We start from the raw sequence: 21468 nt of genomic DNA on the forward strand, positions 1-21468 counted from the left end.
AAAGAAGGGAAGAGCTGAGGCACAGAAGCTGGAGAGTGAACAGTTAGAGAAGAGGATAAGATAAAGACAGTGGCCATTCTGGTGAATGGGGGTAGTGCAGCACAGTTGAAGATTGAAAGAGGATGTTAAAGTGAGAAACTGAGAAGCATAATAGTCAGAATGTTAAAATCCCCAAGAATGAGGGAAGGAGATGAAGGCGTCAAAGTCAGTGAGAAAGGAAGGGACTTATCAAGAGGTCAATAAATGACTGCTACTCAGCGAGGCAGAGGAGTGAATAGATGAAAGGAGCGGACTTCGAAGGAAGAAAAGCAGTGAGACTGAGGTGGAAGAAGAGGTTGAAATCTACAAGAGGGTGAAAGTAGTAGACCGACACCACCTCCGCGGCCAACAGGGCGAGGAGTATGGGAGAAAAGATAGCATCCATGGCATAGGGCCGCGACTGAAGCAGAGTCTTCAGGGTAAAGCCAAGTTTCAGTTAGGGCAAGCAGATGGAGAGAACGAGAGATAAACAGGTCATGGATGTAGGAAAGTTTGTTACAGACAGAATGGGCATTCCACAGAGCACACGAGAAAGGCAGGCAAGAAGGGGGGAGGAGAGGAACAGAAATTAGATTGGAGACATCACAGTATGGCCTGCACAAATAGGATGAGAGCTGATGTGGAGGACCAAGATTGGGATTGAAGGAAACGTACTTAACTGGATCAAAGGCTTTCTAACCACCAGAACTTATCATGTAAAATCAAAGTCAAACATATCACCACCGTGGAAAGCAGTCTGCGGAGTACCTCAAGGATCACCATTATCACCAATACTCTTCAACATGATAATGATTCCACTGGCACATTCCTTATCCAACCGAGGCCTTAACCCATTCATTTACGCAGATGATGTTACAATATACATCCCCTTCAGACATGATCTGACAGAAAATGTAACAAAAAAAAATAACCAACAAAATCAACAATAGTCTGAACATTATGGACTCCTGGGCAAACTCATTCCAACTGAAACAACAGCGAAAAAACACATTGCCTCATCCTCTCCTCTCCATATAACAGTTTGAAAATACTCGGTGTCAAATTCGATCACAACCTTACCCTCGAGAGCCAAGTAAACTCTATAACAAAGAAAATGTTCTATTCAATGTGGAAGCTCAAACGATTAAAACCTTTCTTCCCAATAGCAACTTTTCGATACCTAATATAATCAATGATCCTAAACCATGCAGATTATTGCAACGGAATCTACGCGGGCTGCAAAGAACAACTCATAAAAAAACTCCAGACCGCCCAAAATACAGCAGCCAGGCTGATATTCAGCAAAACACACTTCGAAAGGGCCCTGGGAAGATTGGGGTGGACCTGGGAATCACCCCTGAGAGGACTGTGGGGATATGCAGAAGAGCTGCAACTCCTCCACAGCACCTGGTGGGAGCACTTGGCACCTAGAGAGGAGGCCATGAGTGGATTGGAGTGGACCTGGGAGTCATCCCGTAGAAGGCTGTGAGGATATGCAGATGAGCTGCAAGTCCTCCACAGCACCTGAAAGGCAGCCGGTGGGAAAGCTGGGCACCTCTCAGCCAAGGAAAGGCTTACCAGGGGTTAGGCCAAAGCCATTCCTCCCCCTGAGGGTGCGCCCACTGAACCCCCACCCCAAGCCAGCGACACAGGGGCTGGAAGTCTGGTGGACCTCCAGTCTCCCCGACCCCCCTCGACACAAGTTCAGGGAATGCTGGAGATCCGTTGGGTCTCCAGAACCCCATAACCCCCACTCCCACGCATCCCCCCCAAAAGCCCTGGTGGCCCAGTAGGCCGCAAATCAACCCCCCCCCCCAAACCTGGTGGTCTAGCGGCCCTCTTTCCTGCCCCCCATACCTTTGTTGAAAGAGGGAGGTACACTGCCTCCTCTTCCAGCAATTCCGCCTTGAAATTGTTGGCACCCAGCCCTGCCCACTGCATCCTGGAATGCGCTGGGTGGGGCTTCACACCATATAAGATGTACCTCCCTCCTCCAACAAAGGTAGGGGAGGGCAATAAAGAGGGCCAGTAGACCACCAGGTTGGGGGGGGGGGGGGGTTTGCGGCCCTCTGGGCCCCCATGTTTTTTGGGGGGGAAATGTGAGGGGGGGGGTTAGGGGGGCTGGAGAGCCACCGAATCTCCAACCCCCATGAACTTGTGTCGGGGGGAGTAAGGGGGACCGGAGGTCTGCCAGACCTCCAGCCCCTGTGTCGCTGGCTGGGGGTCAGGATTCTGCTTCTGCGGGGGTGGGGTTTGTATTGGGGGGAATGGTGGCCCTGCTAGCATGCAAATTCCCCAATGGTCTGTAAACCCTAATTCCAGCTCCAAGCTGGTGTAGGGTTTGCCACAGACAGGACGCCAATGTTCGGAATGCTGCTTGCTGACCATTGGTGAGGAATATGTTTAGCATCTATTTGAATGCTACATGTGCTAAAAGCCCTGTTTAGCATGCATTTGCATGCTAGTTGCATTCAGAGCCTGCGAGCGCATCGTTTCACGCACTTGGGAGCTCTGATCATGGGGTGGTAGCAAACGCAGGCGCTAGTATGGCGCTAATAGCCTGTAGCGCCCGTGTTTGCTTCTGATCATCTGCCCATAGTGCTGAAGCTAATTAAGCACATGTTGCACAGGTGAGGGAAAGACACTGAGCTGCAGAAGTAGTGGAAAGGCAGGGCTGAAAGAGGAAAAAGATTTCAGTGAACTTTAGAGGGCTATTAAACACCTCACCCTGGATTGTTTCTGATAGATATTCTTTTTTTGTGATGGACACTGCTGAACTTTAAAGCCTAAGCTTTTGGTGGCTCTCTTTAAAAACACCACAGTCAACACAGTAAAGGATATAATGCAGAAAGTTCTTTAGGGACTTTCCGACCAGAGTTTGTTGAGCAGGTGCTGGTGGAGCTGTATGAAGCCAAGGTATTGGACATAAGGATAAAAGTATTTCTGCTTTTTTTTTCCAAATATTTTTATTGCATTTTCATTGGTAACACACCTAACTATAGCCATATCTCATACATATGTCTTTAAATATAACATCAGAACAGTTACATATAGATCTAACTCCATAACCCCTCCTATCCCTAAAAGTATTTCTGCTTTGATTTTACTCTTGTGATTTGTGGGGAACTGGTTGCTACATTTTTTGAAAATATGGGAAGCTTCTTCCCACTGTAAGATTTGGACTAGCCAAAGACTTTATTCTTTGGACATCTCCCTTTGTTTGAGCCTAGTAATACTTATAGAGTAAACCTAGTAATACTTATGGAGTAAACCTTCTAGAAAGAAGGATTGCCTGACCCCAGTGGACATCTTTGCACCCATAGGATCAACATGGACATCCAATCCTAAGAGGCAACAATGTGAATAATTCTAACTGAACTGAGAGGAGGCATTTCTGAGAGTGAGCGGGTGGGGGGGGGGGGGGGGGGGGGGGGGGAGATAGTGCTTTGTATTTAAAACCTTGGAAAACTAATGGAAACATTGCTGAAGGAAAGGATAGTGAACTTCCTCGAATCTAATGGGCTACAAAATCTGAGGCATCATGGTTTTACCAAAGGAAAATTCTGCCAAATGATTCTCATTGATTTCTTTGACTGGGTGACCAGAGAACTGAAAAAAGAACATACGCTAGATGAAATCTACTTGGATTTCAGCAAAACCTTTGATAAGAGTTCCTCAGAGGATGTTAATGAATAAACTGAGCACTATGAAGTTAGGACCCAGAGTGGTATATGGATTAGAAATTGGTTGACTGATAGATGACAAATTCAATTCTTGTATACTGCTAATATCCCCTTTCCAGGGTTCAGTGCGATTTACATTCTAGGTGAGACAAAAGGTGGTGGTAAATGGAACCAGCTCGGAGGAAAGGAAGGTGAGTAGTAGAGGGCCTTAGGGATCGGTGCTGGGGCCAGTTCTATTTAATATATTTGCTGAAGGAGGAATGTTGCCTTTTGCAGATGAGATGAAGGTTACAAACAAAGTAGATACCCAGGAGGGAGTAGAAAAAATGAGAAGAGATCTACAAAATAAGAATGGTGTAAGAGCTAGCAGTTGAAATTTAGTGCAAAGTGATGCACTTGGGTTTCAGAAATCCAAAGGAGATGTCCAGATTGGAAGTTAGAGACTGATCAGCAGAACCCAGGAGAGGGACCTTGGGCTGATAGTGTCTGAGGATCTCAAGCAGCTCAAACAACATGACCAGGTGGTGGCTGTAGCCAGAACGGATGCTGGGCTGCATAGAAAGAGGTATAATGAGCAGAAAAAAAAGAGGTGTTGATGCCCCACTTGTACATACGTATTGCCATACTGGGAAAGACCAAAGGTCCATCAAGCCCAGCATCCTCTTTCCAACAGTGGCCAATCCAGGTCACAAATACCTGGCAAGATCCCAAAAAAGTACAAAACATCTGTACTGCTTATCCAGAAATAGTGGATTTCCCCAAGTCCATTTAATAATGGTCTATGGACTTTTTCTTTAGAAGCATCCAACCCTTTTTAAACTCTGCTAAGCTAACCGCCTTTTACCACATTCCCTGGCAACGAATTCCAGAGTTGGATTATTGTGTTCAGTTTTGAAGGACATACCTCACTAGGATGTATTTTACTTTGCTTGCTAGTAGCGCACGCTCTGTTTCTACCATGTTACTTTGACCTGTATCTCACTGGATTTGCTATCTGTGCTGTTTTCCAGGTGTCTGTGCCGACTCCATGCTAGCTCTAAGCCTAGGACCTCCGGTCCCCAGCTGTTCCCGCCCACCTGGAAACGTCACTCTTGGTATCCTATTTTACTTTGCTTACTAGTGGTGCAACGCCATGTATGTGTGCGTGCGCTCCTTCGTGCACATCCTAAGTGCCCGTCCATTCTTATCAGCAGTAAGCCTCGCTCTGTACTTCCGCAACTCTTTCTTCCCTGATTATTTTCTTAGTTCTGTATATGTGTCTCCACCAGCCCATCCTGTGTTCTGGGGACACAGCAGAACTCTAGAGCACCTCCTTCTCCCTTTATCTAGACTGTAATTACTATCTCACTCACCGCTTCCTCTTTTCCACTACAACTAGGCCTTCTCAACTGCCATTCGATCCACAGCAAATATTTCTTAATCCTTGACCTTATAACAGAGTTATTTTGTATTTATCCGAAACTTGGCTTACTGATTCTAATGCTTCATATTAACCGAGCTCTTCCTATAGATTATGCCTATCTGTATCATAATCGCCCAAACCACCGCAGTGGGGTTCTCACTGTGTATTTTCTCGCCTAGAATTTGGTACTCTCAATCTAACAGTGCCCCACTCCCATCAAGGCCCTTCATTTTCACTTTTGAGATTCCACCTCTGCTGATTACTTGCTCATTTATCACCCCCACCCCCACCCTCCATCTTCCGCCTCTTTAACTCTCTTCGCTCACTTAAAATTGATCACTGTCTTAATAATGTGCATACCATCATCTTAGGGGACTTTAATATTCATATTGATAATCGTAGTTTCCCCCTACTCCTCAGACATCCTTACCCTTGTTTCTGATCTTAATCTCACCCAACATGTGACCGATCCTACCCACTGTGATGGTCACAGCCTAGAATTAATTATATCACTAGTAAATGATACCAAAGCTGTTCATCTGGCTGGCTTCGGTTCGACCTATCCTCTGGTTAGACCATTCCCTTATTTTATTTAATCTCACAACCTCCTCTTCACCCACTGTTCCTTAAATAAAACTTTTTCCTCCAGGGACCTTCTCTAAAATCACATCATCTCTTTCTGAACATCTTCATTTAGGTATTTCCTCTTTATTGCTTTCTCTTTGGAAGAGCAAATTGCACACTAGAATTCTGACTTAAAGGGAATGGGACTTGATATACTGCCTTTCTGTGGTTTTTGCAACTACATTCAAGGTGGTTTACATATTATATGGCACTTATTTCTTACCTGTTGGCAAGGGAGGGTTAACATGACTTGCTAAGATCACAGGGAGCTGCAGTGGGAATTGAGCCCAGTTCCCCGGATCAAAGTCTGCTGCACTAACCACCAGACTACTCCTTACCACTAATGTGGGTCTGGTTATCTGCTGGCTCCCTTTAGCTAGCACCACGCTGGCTTTGTATGTGCCTGGGGAAATGTCTTAGCATTAAAGAGTTCTCTCAGCAACTTCTGCACATATTCTACCATTGGGCTTGACTTAGTAGACCAATGGTAGGCCAATGTTCTTGTATTAGCATGGTAAGAACTGTTTTCCTAGTCATCTAATTTACTTACCGCCCTTTTACAAAGGTTGTGTTAGGCTCTATGTGCAGCAGCGGCGTGCCAAAATAGAGACTACCGCCAGGCTACCATGCCCCCATGGTGGCAATTTCAAATTTGCTGCACAACCATAACGCCTGGATGATTTCATTTATTTCCTCCCACGTGCGGCCTTTCTGGCGGTAATCGGCAGTTAGAGCATGCCGAGAAAAAGGCGGCTGAGGGGAGATATGATAGAGGTCTATAAAATAATGAGTGGAGTTGAACAGTAGATGTGAAAGCGTCTGTTTACACTTTCCAAAAATACTAGGACTAGGGGGCATGCGATGAAGCTACAAAGTAGTAAATTTAAAACGAATCTGAGAAAAGTTTTCTTCACTCAACGTGTAATTAAACTCTAGAGTTCGTTGCCAGGAATGTGGTAAAGGGCGGTTAGCTTAGGCGGAGTTTAAAAAAGGGTTTGGACAGCTTCCTAAAGGAACAGTCCATAGACTTGGGAAAATCCACTGTTTCTGGGACAAGCAGTATAGAATGTTTGTACTTTTTTGGGATCTTGCCAGTATTTGTGACCTGGATTGGCCACTGTTGGAAACAGGATGCTGGGCTCGATGGACCTTTGGTCTTTCCCAGTATGGCAATACTTATGTACTTATAACTGTACACACCTCTTCCTATCTCATTGCCACTCTGAACCCTGGTATTCCTCTGACCTACGTCTCCATAAACGACAATTGAGACAGGCAGAAAGAAAATGGTTACGTCTCTCTACCAACTCTTCTTTCTTGCCTTAAGGCCACCAAGTAATCTTACAAACAGGCTATTACTACTGCCAAAAAGAAACTATTACATAGTAAGTCACATCAGTGATGGCAGAAAAAAGACCTGTACGGTCCATCCAGTCTGCCAACAAGATAAACTCTGCTTTATATGTATACCTGAACCTTGATTTGTATCTGCCATTTTCAGGGCACAGGACCGTAGAAGTCTGCCAGCACTAGCGCTGCCACCCAATCTCTGCTAAGCTTCTGCGGATATCCATTCTTCTAAACAGGATTCCTTTATGTTGCCAGATGTATCTCTCTCTTGGCTTCTTTCAGTTTCATCCAGTATTCGTCTCCGTGTTCCTCTTCTTGAGTTTTTCTGTATTTCATGAATGCCAACTCTTTAGCCTTTATTTTCTCAGCCCTTGCTTGGAGAACCCATATCGGCTTCCTTTTTCTCTTGCGTATTCTTACTCTCCTTACATAAAGGTTTGTAGTCATATTTATAACTTCTTTCAGCTGGACTGACTGCCCTTCACTTTTTCGTATGTCCGACCCCAATCCATCAGCTCCTTCCTCAGGTATTCCCCCATTTTACTAAAGTCAGCATGCTTGAAATCCAGGACTTTGAGTTTTGAGTGGCCGCCCTCCACTTCAGCTGTTATATCAAGCCAAACTGTCTGATGGTCACTGCTGCCCAGGTGGGCACCCACTCCAACATTTGACATACTATCCCCTTTTGTGAGCACCAGATCCTTCGTGGGTTCCGTCACCATTTGTCTGAGCAGAGCACTTTGAAAAGCATCCATGATCTCTCTACTTCTTTCCGATTCCACAGATGGAACTTTCCAATCTACATCTGGCAGATTGAACTCACCCAGCAACAGCACCTCTCTTTTCTTTCCCAACTTTTGGATATCTGTAATCAGATCTTTATCTAGTTCCTCCGATTGTGTCGGAGGTCTGTAGACAACACCCATGTGGCCAATGTTCTATCATCTCTTTTTAAGGTGATCCATATCGCTTCTTCCTTTCCCCAGGCCCCTGTCATTTCAGTCACTGCGATATCACTTCTCTCATACAGAGCTACTCCTCCACCTTTACGACCATCTCTATCCTTCCTAAATAGATTATAGCCTGGTACGTTTGCATCCCATTCATGGGAATCATTGAGCCAAGTCTCCGTGATTGCAACAATGTCTGCCTCCATCAGGGCTTGCAGGTCATGAACTTAGTTGCGTAGACTGTGAGCATTTGTGGTCATCGCTTTCCATCTACATTTCACGCATTTTTATCTTCTGTTTAGTATTTTGTTTAGTCTCACTTCCTGCTGTGTTGGTAAGAAGTGATTTGCTAAGATTGTTGTTGTCATTGCTTTCTTTTCTACTGTCACATCTTGACTTTAGCTTTAGCTGGGGGTGAGCACTTGAAGTAACCTGCCTCCATATGCCACTCCCCGCCTTATTGTTAAATGCCTAGAAATATATTGTCTAAATTTCTCCCCAAGGATTTTTTTCCCTGCCACAGTGAGATGCAGCCCATCGTTTCAATATAGTGTTTTGTTTTTCCACTCTGCTAAAATTGCTAAAGCCCTTAATACAGCAATTCTGTACAAAACCCTTAAGACACTAACTATATTCAAAAATTCTTCAAGCCACATGGATAAACCCAAACCACCAGCACAATTACTTGCTACGCATTTTCAATCTGAAATCCTGACTCTTCAAGGCCATTTCAATAATGGATTTCACCCTACTCTTTCTCCATTTTCTATTAGTTTGCCTCCGCCCCCCCCCCCCAACTTCTATCCTAACTTCTCTACTAGCACTCTAACTTTCATATCCCTACTATGACTGACCTCTCCAAAATACTGGCCCATATACGATCCACCACCACTCATATGGATCCCCTACCTTTGACTCTGATTTTAAAATATCAAGCTATCTTTATCCCCTTCCTTCATTCGGTGGTTTCATTGTCTCTTACCACTGGACTCATGCCTCAGGTCTGGAAAAATGCTATTATTTAAAGACGTGACCCAAACTACAGGCCAACCTTCCTTTTCTTGTCAAGTTTGTTGAAAAAATTGTTCACCCTCAACTTACTGATTTTATCGTTCAAGCTAATGTCCTGCACCCAAACCAAACTGGATTTTGCCAACATCATAGCACTGAAACAGAATTACTAGGCCTCACCAATATTATTCACTACTTCCTGGATAAGTCTAGACCAGTACTCTTCCTCTCCCTAGACCTTTCTGCAGCTTTTGAGTTAATTGACCATTCTATTCTGCTGTCTCTCCTACAGTCTATAGGAATCACTGCCAAAGTTCACCAATGGTCCCTGTCCTACCTAGATAACGGACAATATACTCTCTATTCCAGTGACACTCAGTCCACCCCCTTTCACCTTTCAATAGGCGTCCCTCAAGGGTATATTCTTTCTCCTTTGCTCTTCAATATTTTCCTGGCTCCCTTTCTTACACCAGCACAATCCATCAACTTAACTACTTTTGTATATGCAGACGACACTCAAATCCTCTGTCCTATAGATCCAGCCAATTAGCAAGATATTTTGTCACTTAACACCCGTCTTAAGCAAATTACATTATGGCTTACAGAAAATAAGCTGGTTCTTAACCCAGGCAAATCTAAAGCTATATTTATTTATTTACAACATTTGTATCCCACATTTTCCCACCTATTTGCAGGCTCAATGTGGCTTACATATTTCCGTAATGGTGATTACCAGTTCCGGGAAAAAAGAAATACATAGTTAAGGTAGAGGAGATAGAATGGAGTAGGTATTCAGGAAGGAAAGTTCATCTTATAATAAAAATCGGGATAACTTGGTTTGAAACAATCCTGAATATTAAACATAGGAATTAAATATTGTGAAAGTCCAGTGTACATCTTATTCTCCGAGGACAAGCAGGCTGCTTGTTCTCACGACTGGGTTGACGTCCACGGCAGCCCCCACCAACCGGAACAAAACTTTGCGGGCGGTCCCGCACGCAGGGCACGCCCACCGCGCATGCACGGCCGTCTTCCCGCCCGTGCGCGACCGTTCCCGCTCAGTCTTTTCTTTTCCGCGCTGGAGAGAGTCGCGTTCGTCTCTCTCTCTGTCAGCCCCGGAAACCGGATCGCGCTTGCGCCGCAAGATTTTCTTCGTGTGTTTTTTCTTCGCTTCTTTGTTTTATTTTGTTTAAAAAAAAAAACGAGAAGAACTTGTTTTCCTCGTCTTTTTACGGGGGCACGGTCGATTTATTTTTCGAGGTGTGAAATTTACCGCCACCATCGACGACTTTGACTCGCCGACGCGATTTTCCGTCGATGTCCTCGAAGGTCACGAGTGGATTTAAGAAGTGTGGTCAGGTGGCGGCCGGCATATCTCGCATACCGACACTCACGCTTGGTGCCGTCCAGTGCCGTCGGGCCAGAGCACGTACCAAGACGTGCACCTTGTGTCTCGGTTTACGGAAACGGACACAGGTGGCGAGGCAAGTTCTACGGGACCGTCTTTTGGAACTTGCGCCGGCTCCTCGACGTCGACTTCGAAATCGCACCGACGGCAACGACCCCAGAGTACAGGTCCCGTCGGCCCCGCCGGTCTTCCGGAGACAGCAGGGGTGAGCGGCCACGTGGGCAATCGGCCCCGGTCACTCCCTCTACCCAGGGCCCTCGGGACCGAACCTGTCGGACCCGATCCCATCGAGGCGAGGGGGATCTACCTCCTCCTCTTCAGTTACCGCTGAGCGCCGATGACGGGCACCGGAAAAAGGACAAAAAAAGCACCGTCATCGGTCAGCCCCACGGCGCATTTGGCTCCCGGCTCCAGAGACGATTCGACGCCGAGGAAGCCGGCAGCGCCAAGAGGAGCGGTCCCCCTCTGTAGTAGAGGTATCGTCACGTCAGGGTGCCAGCACTTCGGTGCCGTCTCCTGGACCCGAACAGCTTCCGGCACCAACACCTCTACCGGCCCCCTCGCCTTTCCCGACAGCCGGGCCTGGACAAGTGCCTCCGAGCCATCCTTCCGGGGATCCTGGAAGGGCTGATGCGCCAGAACTGTGCCGGCGCCGGGGGTGCTTGCGCCCCTCGGCGCCATTGATGGAGGCGCTGGCTTGCTCTAGCCTGGTGCCGAGGCCTTTGACGACGACGACGCTTGCGGCGCCGTTCTCGACCGCCACGCAGGTGGAGTCCCCGTTGACGTCGATGGAGGGAGCTTCATCCCCGCCGGCACGGGAGTCCGCCGCCGATGCCGCCACCGAGGACTCGGTGCCTCGAAGTCGAGCCGGGCCCCGGTTGAGGTCTGAGCTACAGGAGCTCATGTCCGACACCGAGGAAGAGGCCTCGTGGGGGAGGAGAAGAGGACCCCAGATATTTCTCCTCAGAGGAGTCTGTGGGCCTTCCCTCCGACCCCACTTCCTTCACCAGAGAGGAAGCTCTCAGCCACCTGAGAGCCTCTCCTTTGCCTCCTTCGTCAGGGATATGTCGATCTGCATTCCCTTCCCCCGTGGTCTCTGTGGATGAGCCGAGGCTGAGATGCTCGAGGGTCCTCGACTATCCATCACCACCTAGAGAGTCCCTCCATGGTACCGTTGCACAATGTCCTCAAAGAGACACTGCTTCGGAACTGGTTGAGACCGTTATCTAATCCCACCATCCCCAAGAAAGCGGAGTCCCAATACAGGATCCACTCTGACCCAGAGTTAATGCGGCCCTCAATGCCTCATGACTCGACGGTCGTGGACTCTGCTCTCAAGAGGGCACGGAGTTCGAGGGATACCGCCTCGGCGCCCCCGGCCGGGAGTCTCGCACTCTGGACGCTTTGGGAGGAAGGCCTACCAATCTCAATGCTCGTGACCCGCATCCAGTCCTATCAGCTCTACACGAGCATACACATGCGGATAATGTGAAGCAACTGGCGGACCTGGTTGACAAGCTCCCCCTGGAGCAGTCCAGGCCTTTTCAGGAGGTGTCAGGCAGCTGAAGGCGTGCAGAAAGTTCTGTCCAGGGGTATATATGACACCTGTGATGTGGCATCATCGTGCTGCGGCCCAAGGTATAAGTGATGCGCAGGCTCTCATGGCTGCGTGCCTCTGACCTGGACAATCGCACCCAGCAGCGGCTGGCCGATGTCCCTTGCCGGGGGATAATATTTTGGTGAGAAGGTCGAGCAGTTGGTGGACCAACTACATCAGCGGGAAACCGCCCTCAACAAACTCTCCCACCGGGCGCCTTCAGCATCCACCTTAGCAGGTGGACCTTTTTCCCGGCCAGGCAGGCTGTGCCTACGCCTACAACAAGCGTAGGTACACCCAGCCGGCCCGAAGGCCTCCTCAGGCACAGGGACAGTCCCAGCGTGCTCGTTCCCGTCAACAGCGTGCGCCTAAGCAGCCCCCGGCGCCTCCACAGCAAAAACCGGGGACAGGTTTTTGACTGGATCCATGGGAACATAGCCGCCATCAAAGTGTCCGTGCCGGACGACCTGCCAGTCGGGGGGAGGTTAAAACTTTTTCACCAAAGGTGGCCTCTAATAACTTCCGACCAGTGGGTTCTCCAAATAGTGCGGTGCGGATACGCCCTGAATTTGGCCTCCCCTCCACCAAATTGTCCTCCGGGAGCCCAATCCTTCAGCTCCCATCACAAGCAGGTACTTGCAGAGGAACTCTCCGCCCTTCTCAGCGCCAATGCGGTCGAGCCCGTGCCACCCGGGCAGGAAGGGCCAGGGATTCTATTCCAGGTACTTCCTTGTGGAAAAGAAAACAGGGGGGATGCGCCCCATCCCAGACCTGAGAGGCCTGAACAAATACCTGGTCAAAGAGAAGTTCAGGATGCTTTCCTTGGGCACCCTTCTACCAATGATTCAGAAAAACGATTGGTTATGTTCCCTGGATTTAAAGGACGCATACACTCACATCCCGATACTGCCAGCTCACAGACAGTATCTCAGATTCCGCCTGGGCACACGGCACTTTCAGTATTGTGTGCTGCCCTTTGGGCTCGCCTCTGCCCCACGGGTGTTCACGAAGTGCCTCGTGGTGGTAGCGGCGTATCTACGCAAGCTGGGAGTGCACGTGTTCCCATATCTCGACGATTGGCTGGTCAAGAACACCTCGGAGGCAGGAGCTCTCCGGTCCATGCAGTGCACTATTCACCTCCTGGAGCTGCTGGGGTTTGTGATAAATTACCCAAAGTCCCATCTCCAGCCAGTCCAATCTCTGGAATTCCTAGGAGCTCTGCTGAATTCTCAGACGGCTCAGGCCTTTCTTCCCGAAGCGAGGGCCCACAACCTCCTGTCCCTCGCTTCCCAGACCAGAGCGTCTCAGCAGGTCACAGCTCGGCAGATGTTGAGACTCCTAGGTCATATGGCCTCTACAGTTCATGTGACTCCCATGGCTCGTCTTCACATGAGATCTGCTCAATGGACCCTAGCTTCCCAGTGGTGCCAGGCCACCGGGAATCTAGAAGATGTCTTCCGCCTCTCCATCAGTTGCCGCACTTCACTGCACTGGTGGACCATTTGGACCAATTGACCCTGGGACGGCCCATTCCAATTCCACAGCCCACGAAAGTGCTAACAACGGATGCATCTCGCCTGGGTGGGGAGCTCATGTCGATGGGCTTCACACCCAGAGACTGTGGTCCCTCCAGGAAAAGATCTTCAGATCAACCTCCTGGAGCTCCGAGCGGTCTGGAACGCACTGAAGGCTTTCAGAGATCGGCTGTCTTGTCAAATTATCCAAATTCGGACAGACAATCAGGTTGCAATGTATTACATCAACAAGCAGGGGGGCACCGGATCTCGCCCCCTGTGTCAGGAAGCCGTCAGGATGTGGCATTGGGCTTGCCAGTTCGGCATGCTTCTCCAAGCCACATACCTGGCAAGTGTAAACAACAGTCCTGGCCGACAGACTGAGCAGAGTCATGCAACCGCACGATTGGTCGCTCCATTCCAGAGTGGTACGCAAGATCTTCCGAGAGTGGGGCACTCCCTCGGTGGACCTTTTCGCCTCTCAGACCAACCACAAGCTGCCTCTGTTCTGTTCCAGACTACAGGCACACGGCAGACTAGCGTCGGATGCCTTTCTCCTCCATTTGGGGACCGGCCTCCTGTATGCTTATCCTCCCATACCTTTGGTGGGGAAGACCTTGCTGAAGCTCAAGCAAGACCACGGCACCATGATTCTGATAGCGCCCTTTTGGCCCCGCCAGATCTGGTTCCCTCTTCTTCTGGAGTTGTCCTCCAAAGAACCGTGGAGATGGGACTGTTTTCCGACTCTCATTTCGCAGAACGACGGAGCACTTCTGCACCCCAACCTTCAGTCTCTGTCTCTCACGGCCTGAATGTTGAGGGCGTAGACTTCGCTGCGTTGGGTCTGTCTGAGGGTGTCTCCAGTGTCTTGCTTGCCTCTAGGAAGGATTCCACTAAAAAGAGTTACTTTTTCAAGTGGAGGAAATTTGTCGTTTGGTGTGAGAGCAAGGCCCTAGAACCTCGTTCTTGTCCTGCACAGAACCTGCTTGAATACCTTCTGCACTTATCAGAGTCTGGCCTCAAGACCAACTCAGTAAGGAATCACCTTAGTGCGATTAGTGCTTACCATCTTCGTGTAGAGGGTAAAGCCATCTCTGGAGAGCCTTTAGTCGTTCGATTCATGAGAGGCTTGCTTTTGTCAAAGCCCCCTGTCAAGCCTCCGGCAGTGTCATGGGATCTCAACGTCGGCCTCACCCAGCTGATGAAACCTCCTTTTGAGCCACTGAATTCATGCCATCTGAAGTACTTGACCTGGAAGGTCATTTTCTTGGTGGCAGTTACTTCAGCTCGTAGGGTCAGTGAGCTTCAAGCCCTGGTAGCTCATGCTCCGTATACTAAATTTCATCATAACATAAGTACATAAGTAATGCCATACTGGGAAAAGACCAAGGGTCCATCGAGCCCAGCATCCTGTCCACGACAGCGGCCAATCCAGGCCAAGGGCACCTGGCAAGCTTCCCAAACGTACAAACATTCTATACATGTTATTCCTGGAATTTTGGATTTTTCCAAGTCCGTTTAGTAGCGGTTTATGGACTTGTCCTTTAGGAAACCGTCCAACCCCTTTTTAAACTCTGCTAAGCTAACCGCCTTCACCACTTTCTCCGGCAACGAATTCCAGAGTTTAATTACACGTTGGGTGACGAAAAATTTTCTCCGATTTGTTTTAAATTTACTACACTGTAGTTTCATCGCATGCCCCCTAGTCCTAGTATTTTTGGAAAGCGTGAACAGAAGCTTCACATCCACCTGTTCCACTCCACTCATTATTTTATATACCTCTATCATGTCTCCCCTCAGCCGTCTCTTCTCCAAGCTGTATAGCCCTAGCCTCCTTAGTCTTTCTTCATAGGGAAGTCGACCCATCCCCGCTATCATTTTAGTCGCCCTTCGCTGCACCTTTTCCAATTCTACTATATCTTTCTTGAGATGCGGCGACCAGAATTGAACACAATACTCAAGGTGCGGTCGCACCATGGAGCGATATAACGGCATTATAACATCCTCACACCTGTTTTCCATACCTTTCCTAATAATACCCAACATTCTATTCGCTTTCCTAGCCGCAGCAGCACACTGAGCAGAAGGTTTCAGTGTGTTATCGACGACGACACCCAGATCCCTTTCTTGGTCCGTAACTCCTAACGTGGAACCTTGCATGACGTAGCTATAATTCGGGTTCTTTTTTCCCACATGCATCACCTTGCACTTGCTCACATTAAACATCATCTGCCATTTAGCCGCCCAGTCTCGTAAGGTCCTCTTGTAATTTTTCACAATCCTGTCGTGATTTAAGGACTTTGAATAACTTTGTGTCATCAGCAAATTTAATTACCTCGCTAGTTACTCCCATCTCTAAATCATTTATAAATATATTAAAAAGCAGCGGTCCTAGCACGGACCCCTGAGGAACCCCACTAACTACCCTTCTCCATTGTGAATACTGCCCATTTAACCCCACTCTCTGTTTCCTATCCTTCAACCAGTTTTTAATCCACAATAGGACATTTCCTCCTATCCCATGACCCTCCAATTTCCTCTGTAGCCTTTCATGAGGTACCTTGTCAAACGCCTTTTGAAAATCCAGATACACAATATCAACCGACTCCCCTTTGTCCACATGTTTGTTCACTCCTTCAAAGAATTGAAGTAAATTGGTCAGGCAAGATTTCCCCACACAAAAGCCATGCTGACTTGGTCTCAGTAATCCATGTCCTTGGATGTGCTCTGTAATTTTGTTTTTAATAATAGCCTCTACCATTTTCCCCGGCACCGACGTCAGACTCACCGGTCTATAATTTCCCGGATCTCCCCTGGAGCTTTTTTTTAAAAATGGGCGTTACATTGGCCACCCTCCAATCTTCCGGTACCACGCTCGATTTTAAGGATAAGTTGCTCCGCACTCACCCTAAGTTCCTGCCAAAGGTGGTGTCGGAGTTCCATCTTAACCAGTCAATTGTCTTGCCAACATTCTTTCCCAGACCGCATACCCGCCCTGCTGAACGTCAGTTGCACACATTGGACTGCAAGCGAGCGTTGGCCTTCTATTTGGAGCTGACACAGCCCCACAGATAGTCCGCCCAATTGTTTGTTTCTTTCGACCCCAACAGGAAAGGGGTCGCTGTCGGGAAACGCACCATCTCCAATTGGCTAGCAGATTGCATTTCCTTCACTTACGCCCAGGCTGGGCTGACTCTTGAGGGTCATGTCACGGCTCATAGTGTCAGAGCCATGGCAGCGTCAGTGGCTCACTTGAAGTCAGCCACTATTGAAGAGATTTGCAAGGCTGCGACGTGGTCATCTGTCCACACATTCACATCACATTACTGCCTCCAGCAGGATACCCGACGCGACAGTCGGTTCGGGCAGTCGGTGCTGCAGAATCTGTTTGGGGTTTAAATCCAACTCCACCCTCCAGGACCCGAATTTATTCTGGTCAGGCTGCACTCTCAGTTAGTTGTTCTTCGTAGGTCAATTTCTGTTATACCCTCGCCGTTGTGAGGTTCAATTGACCTGGGTTCTTGTTTTGAGTGAGCCTGAGAGCTAGGGATACCCCAGTCTTGAGAACAAGCAGCCTGCTTGTCCTCGGAGAAAGCGAATGATACATACCTGTAGCAGGTGTTCTCCGAGGACAGCAGACTGATTGTTCTCACCTACCCTCCCTCCTCCCCTTTGGAGTTGCGTTTTTGATCATTTTTGCTTGTCATTCAACTGAGCGGGAACGGTCACACACGGGCAGGAAGACGGCCGCGCATGCGCGGTGGGCGTACCCTGCTTGCGGGACCGCCCGCAAAGTTTTGTTCCGGTTGGTGGGGGCTGCCGTGGACGTCAACCCAGTCGTGAGAACAATCAGCCTGCTGTCCTCGGAGAACACCTGCTACAGGTATGTATCATTCGCTTTAATTGATAATTAGGGTGCGTTATTATGGTAAGCTTTCTTGAATAAATTGGTCTTCAATAATTTACAGAAATTAATTATGTCGTGGGTTGATTTTATGTTTTTTTTGTATTATTATTTTCCCCTTCCTCGAATCAACCACTTCTATCTTCTCCTATTCTTTTTAATTGTTGCCCTGTCTCCCAGGTTCATTCTATGCACTTTCTTGGATACATTTTTGATTCCACACTTACCCTTAGCGAGCAAATTTCCAAGGTTATTCAACATTCCTTCTATAAATTGTGTATCATTAGATCAGTCCAACCTCTATTACATTCTTCTGCTCTCAACATCCTTATACATTCTCTAGTTATCGCACAATTAGAACTGAATATTTATATCCTAGAGGAAAGGGGTGATTGGGATGATATGATACAGACGTTTAAATATTTTAAAGGTATTAATATGCAAACAAATCATTTCTATAGAAGGAGAAGTAGTAGAAGTAGAGAACATGAATTGAGGTTGCAGGGGGTTCGACTTAGGAGTAATGTCAGGAAGTACTTTTTGATAGGGAAGGTGGTAGATGCATGGAATGCCATCCTGCGGGAGGTGGTGAACAGAATTCAAAAAAGTGTGGGATAAACACAAAGGATTTCCATATAGAAAGAGAGTAGAATCAAAACAAAACGGTGCTTGGACGGTAACTCCAAGACCAATGCCGTTTTGGCTGGTGTAAGTGTCACAGCTAAATTGTGTATGCATATTTTACTCGTTACGCTGGTATTGTAGATCAGAAAATAGGTTCTGGATAGGAGAACAGCAAGAACATGCATGTATGTTTCTTATTGGCACTAGGGGATACACATGGGTACAGTCTGGGTGGGACATGGGCAGGGCGCACAGTTACATGTGTAAATAATAGGATACTCTGATTCACTTGCTTGTGAGCGTTTTCTGATTATACGCAGGGATTTGCGCTAGTACATTAGTACTCTATGAAGGAAAGCAGGTACCTAATGTCGCTTCAAATAGGCCCACCCTCATAGTGCTGCTGAAAAGCCACTGATACGTTTAATGGCCACCACTAAACATGTCAGTCTTTCTGAAGATTCAGCCCTTTATTTACTGTGGTGCCCATCGTCCCCATTTAGCTGCAGTTGACTTTTCGAAAGGTGTTTAGTGCACAGGTTCATATGTGCAGGTAATAATAAATACAAACACCTTGTTGTTGGAATTTTTCAGCTGAAAGCGGACAAAGTGGTGGCCAGTTTCCAGGGAGACCTTCTGAGGTTTGGTCTCAGTGGCAAAGCCAGCACCATAACCAGCAGAGCAGTGAGCAACACTCGCACCAGCAACCTGCTCAGACAGAAGTGTTTCCAGGTAACCATGCACTGAATTGCTTGTTATTATTACAGATACTGAAGGCAACGGAAACTTCTCTGTAACCTTACAGATGTAAATACGTTGCAAGGGAAAACATTCTTCTGCAGAATATGGAGGAAGAAGCATATCCTATGATTATATCACTTCACTGAGGAAAATATTAGCACGTTGTACAATGTCCTTGAAAAGGTCAATAAATTGGATGCCAGAGATTTATGTCTGTGTTTTGACAGCATGGAAAATATAACTAAGATTTCATTTAAGCAAACCCTTTGAAATGTATGCACTCCCTCTTTGTAGAAAAAACTATTTGAAATAATTCAAACACTAACAGAAAATCTAGCTCCAGTCCCGGGGAGGGATTTTTTTCATACTACTTGTGACGTCTCTATTATGCTTCTGAGCTGAGGTGAATTTTCAGCTGAAAATTTAGGAGCCTACAGTCAGCTGAAATTTGGCATCTGTCTGAAGATCCTCCTATATGCAATCTTTAAAGCTGTTGATCTCATCTTTAGGGAATAATTGAATAAGAGCTTGTGCAGCAGCCTGAGAACCAGGGGATCTAGGTTCAAGTCCCACTGCAGCTCCTTGTGACTCTGGGCAAGTCACTTGACCCTCCATTGCCCCAGGAACAAAATAAGTACCTGTATATAATATGTCAACCGCTTTGCTTGTAATCAGATTTGCATGCAGTGGAGGCAGTGTATGCAAATGTCTCTCATGAATATTCATCGTGGATATCCTAAAAACTTGACTGTCTGGGATGCCTCTGGGACCAGGTTTGGAAACCACTGGTCTAACCATTAAGTCAGCATTCCCCTTTTCCGTTTTAACCCATTCTGCTAGCTGGTAGAGCACTCCCTCACTCAGGTCTCTCTCGCTCTCTTCTCAGTGCTCCAGTTCCTGTGGTGGTCCCAGATGACACTTTTGTGTATGTGTCTAGGGAATGACTAAGCCCCTTAACTGCTGACAAAGAATACTGACCATGAAGGTCTTTATTTAGCATAGTAAGATAAATGAAATAGTAAGCAGCAGTAAAATCGTAATAACAAGCTTCTAAGAATTCCTAACAGTCTTCCTATCGATCCCTTGACATTTGAGTGATCACAGAACCAAAACCATACGACCTGTGGGTGTCAGATCTGTAGTTGGGAAGCTCATTGGATCTTCACGCAGTAGCTCAGTCAGGTGGGAGAAAGTTGGAGCTGGTGGTAAGAAGGAGAGGTGGATCTTGATTCTCTATGTTTCTATCTGAAGAACTTGATCTCTGCACAGCCATGTATAGAAACTAATAATTTGTTATTGGCTGATTGCTTTGTCATTATCTAAATTGGTGAGGAATAAAGATTTTTGCAGTAGAAGGAGCATAGCCTCTGTCTTCATTGTCACCCCATATCTTGGGGGTGGCTGGTCCACTGTATCTTGGGGTGGGTTCAAGGAGGCAGAAACCCTATTGCCCCATCTGACCATATAACCCCTGACTCCACTATAAACAAAATAGAGAAAAATGAAGGCAGGTAAAGGCCATTTGGCCTATCCAGTCTGCTCATCCATACCATCTGCTATCCCTTCCTCTCTCATCAAGACCCTACTGTATGTACTTGTCCCAGTCTTTCTTGAAATCAGATACAGCCTTCATCTTCATCATCCTTTCCATGAAGAAATATTTTCTTAGATTATTCCTGAGTCTATCCCCTTTCACCTTTATCCTATGCCCCTCTTTCCAGAGCTTCCTTTCAATTGAAAGAGACTCGTTTCCTGTGCACTTGTGCCACAGAAGAATTTAAACACCTCTATCATATCTCCTCTCTCTTGCCTTTCTTTCCAAATATACATATTGATATATTTAGGTCTGTCCCCATATGCTTTATAAGAAAGACCACTGGACCAACTCCATCCATTTTTTTGAAGGTGGGTCTCCAGAACTGTACACAGTACTCTAAATGAGGTCTCACCAGAGACTTATACAGAGGCATTGTCACCTCCTTTTCCCTACTGGCCTTTCACTTCCCTATGCAGCCAAGCATTCTTCTAGCTTTCACCATCGACTTTCTACCTGTTTGGCCACCTTAAGATCATCACATATGATCATACCCCAAATCCTCCCCTCTTTCATGCACAGAAGTACTTCATACCCCTAAATTGCACAGCTCCCTTAGGTTTTTGTAGCCTAAATGCACAACCCTGTAATTGTTAGTATTAATTTTAGCTGCCAAAGCATCAGGGGATGTCTACCCTATTGCAGATTTTGGTATCATCCTCAAAGAGGCAAACCTTACTGGACAACATTCTGCAATATCATTTACAAAAAATGTGGCAAAACAGGGAATTTTCCTGCTTGTAAATTATATAGCTGTTTATGATGTGCATTTCCTTTGTTTGGCCAGCAGGTGGTGCCTGTCTGTTGTTTGTAAAGTTGTTACAGAACTGTCAGTTTCTTCTTCCCAAAAGCTGTTAGCTTGAGCTGTGTGATAATTTTTTAGTTTCAGTTAAGGGAGTGGAGAGGTGTGGTAGCCGTGTTAGTCCACTCTTAAAGGTTATCAATAGAAATCAAACAAAATAAAACATGGAAAAGAAAATAAGATGATACCTTTTTTATTGGACATAACTTAATACATTTCTTGATTAGCTTTCGAAGGTTGCCCTTC

General features: G+C 47.0%; 1 protein-coding gene across 1 annotated transcript in view; it reads left to right on the top strand.

The window, feature by feature from the left end:
- Window positions 1-21468, top strand: part of ARNT2 (aryl hydrocarbon receptor nuclear translocator 2) — a 434272-nt gene that overhangs the window by 391872 nt on the left and 20932 nt on the right. The window contains 1 exon segment of the mRNA XM_030189838.1: window positions 18680-18812. Coding sequence (XP_030045698.1) covers window positions 18680-18812 — 133 coding nt within the window.

The sequence above is a fragment of the Microcaecilia unicolor genome, chromosome 1, assembly GCF_901765095.1.
Source record: "Microcaecilia unicolor chromosome 1, aMicUni1.1, whole genome shotgun sequence".
Classification (NCBI taxonomy): domain Eukaryota; kingdom Metazoa; phylum Chordata; class Amphibia; order Gymnophiona; family Siphonopidae; genus Microcaecilia; species Microcaecilia unicolor.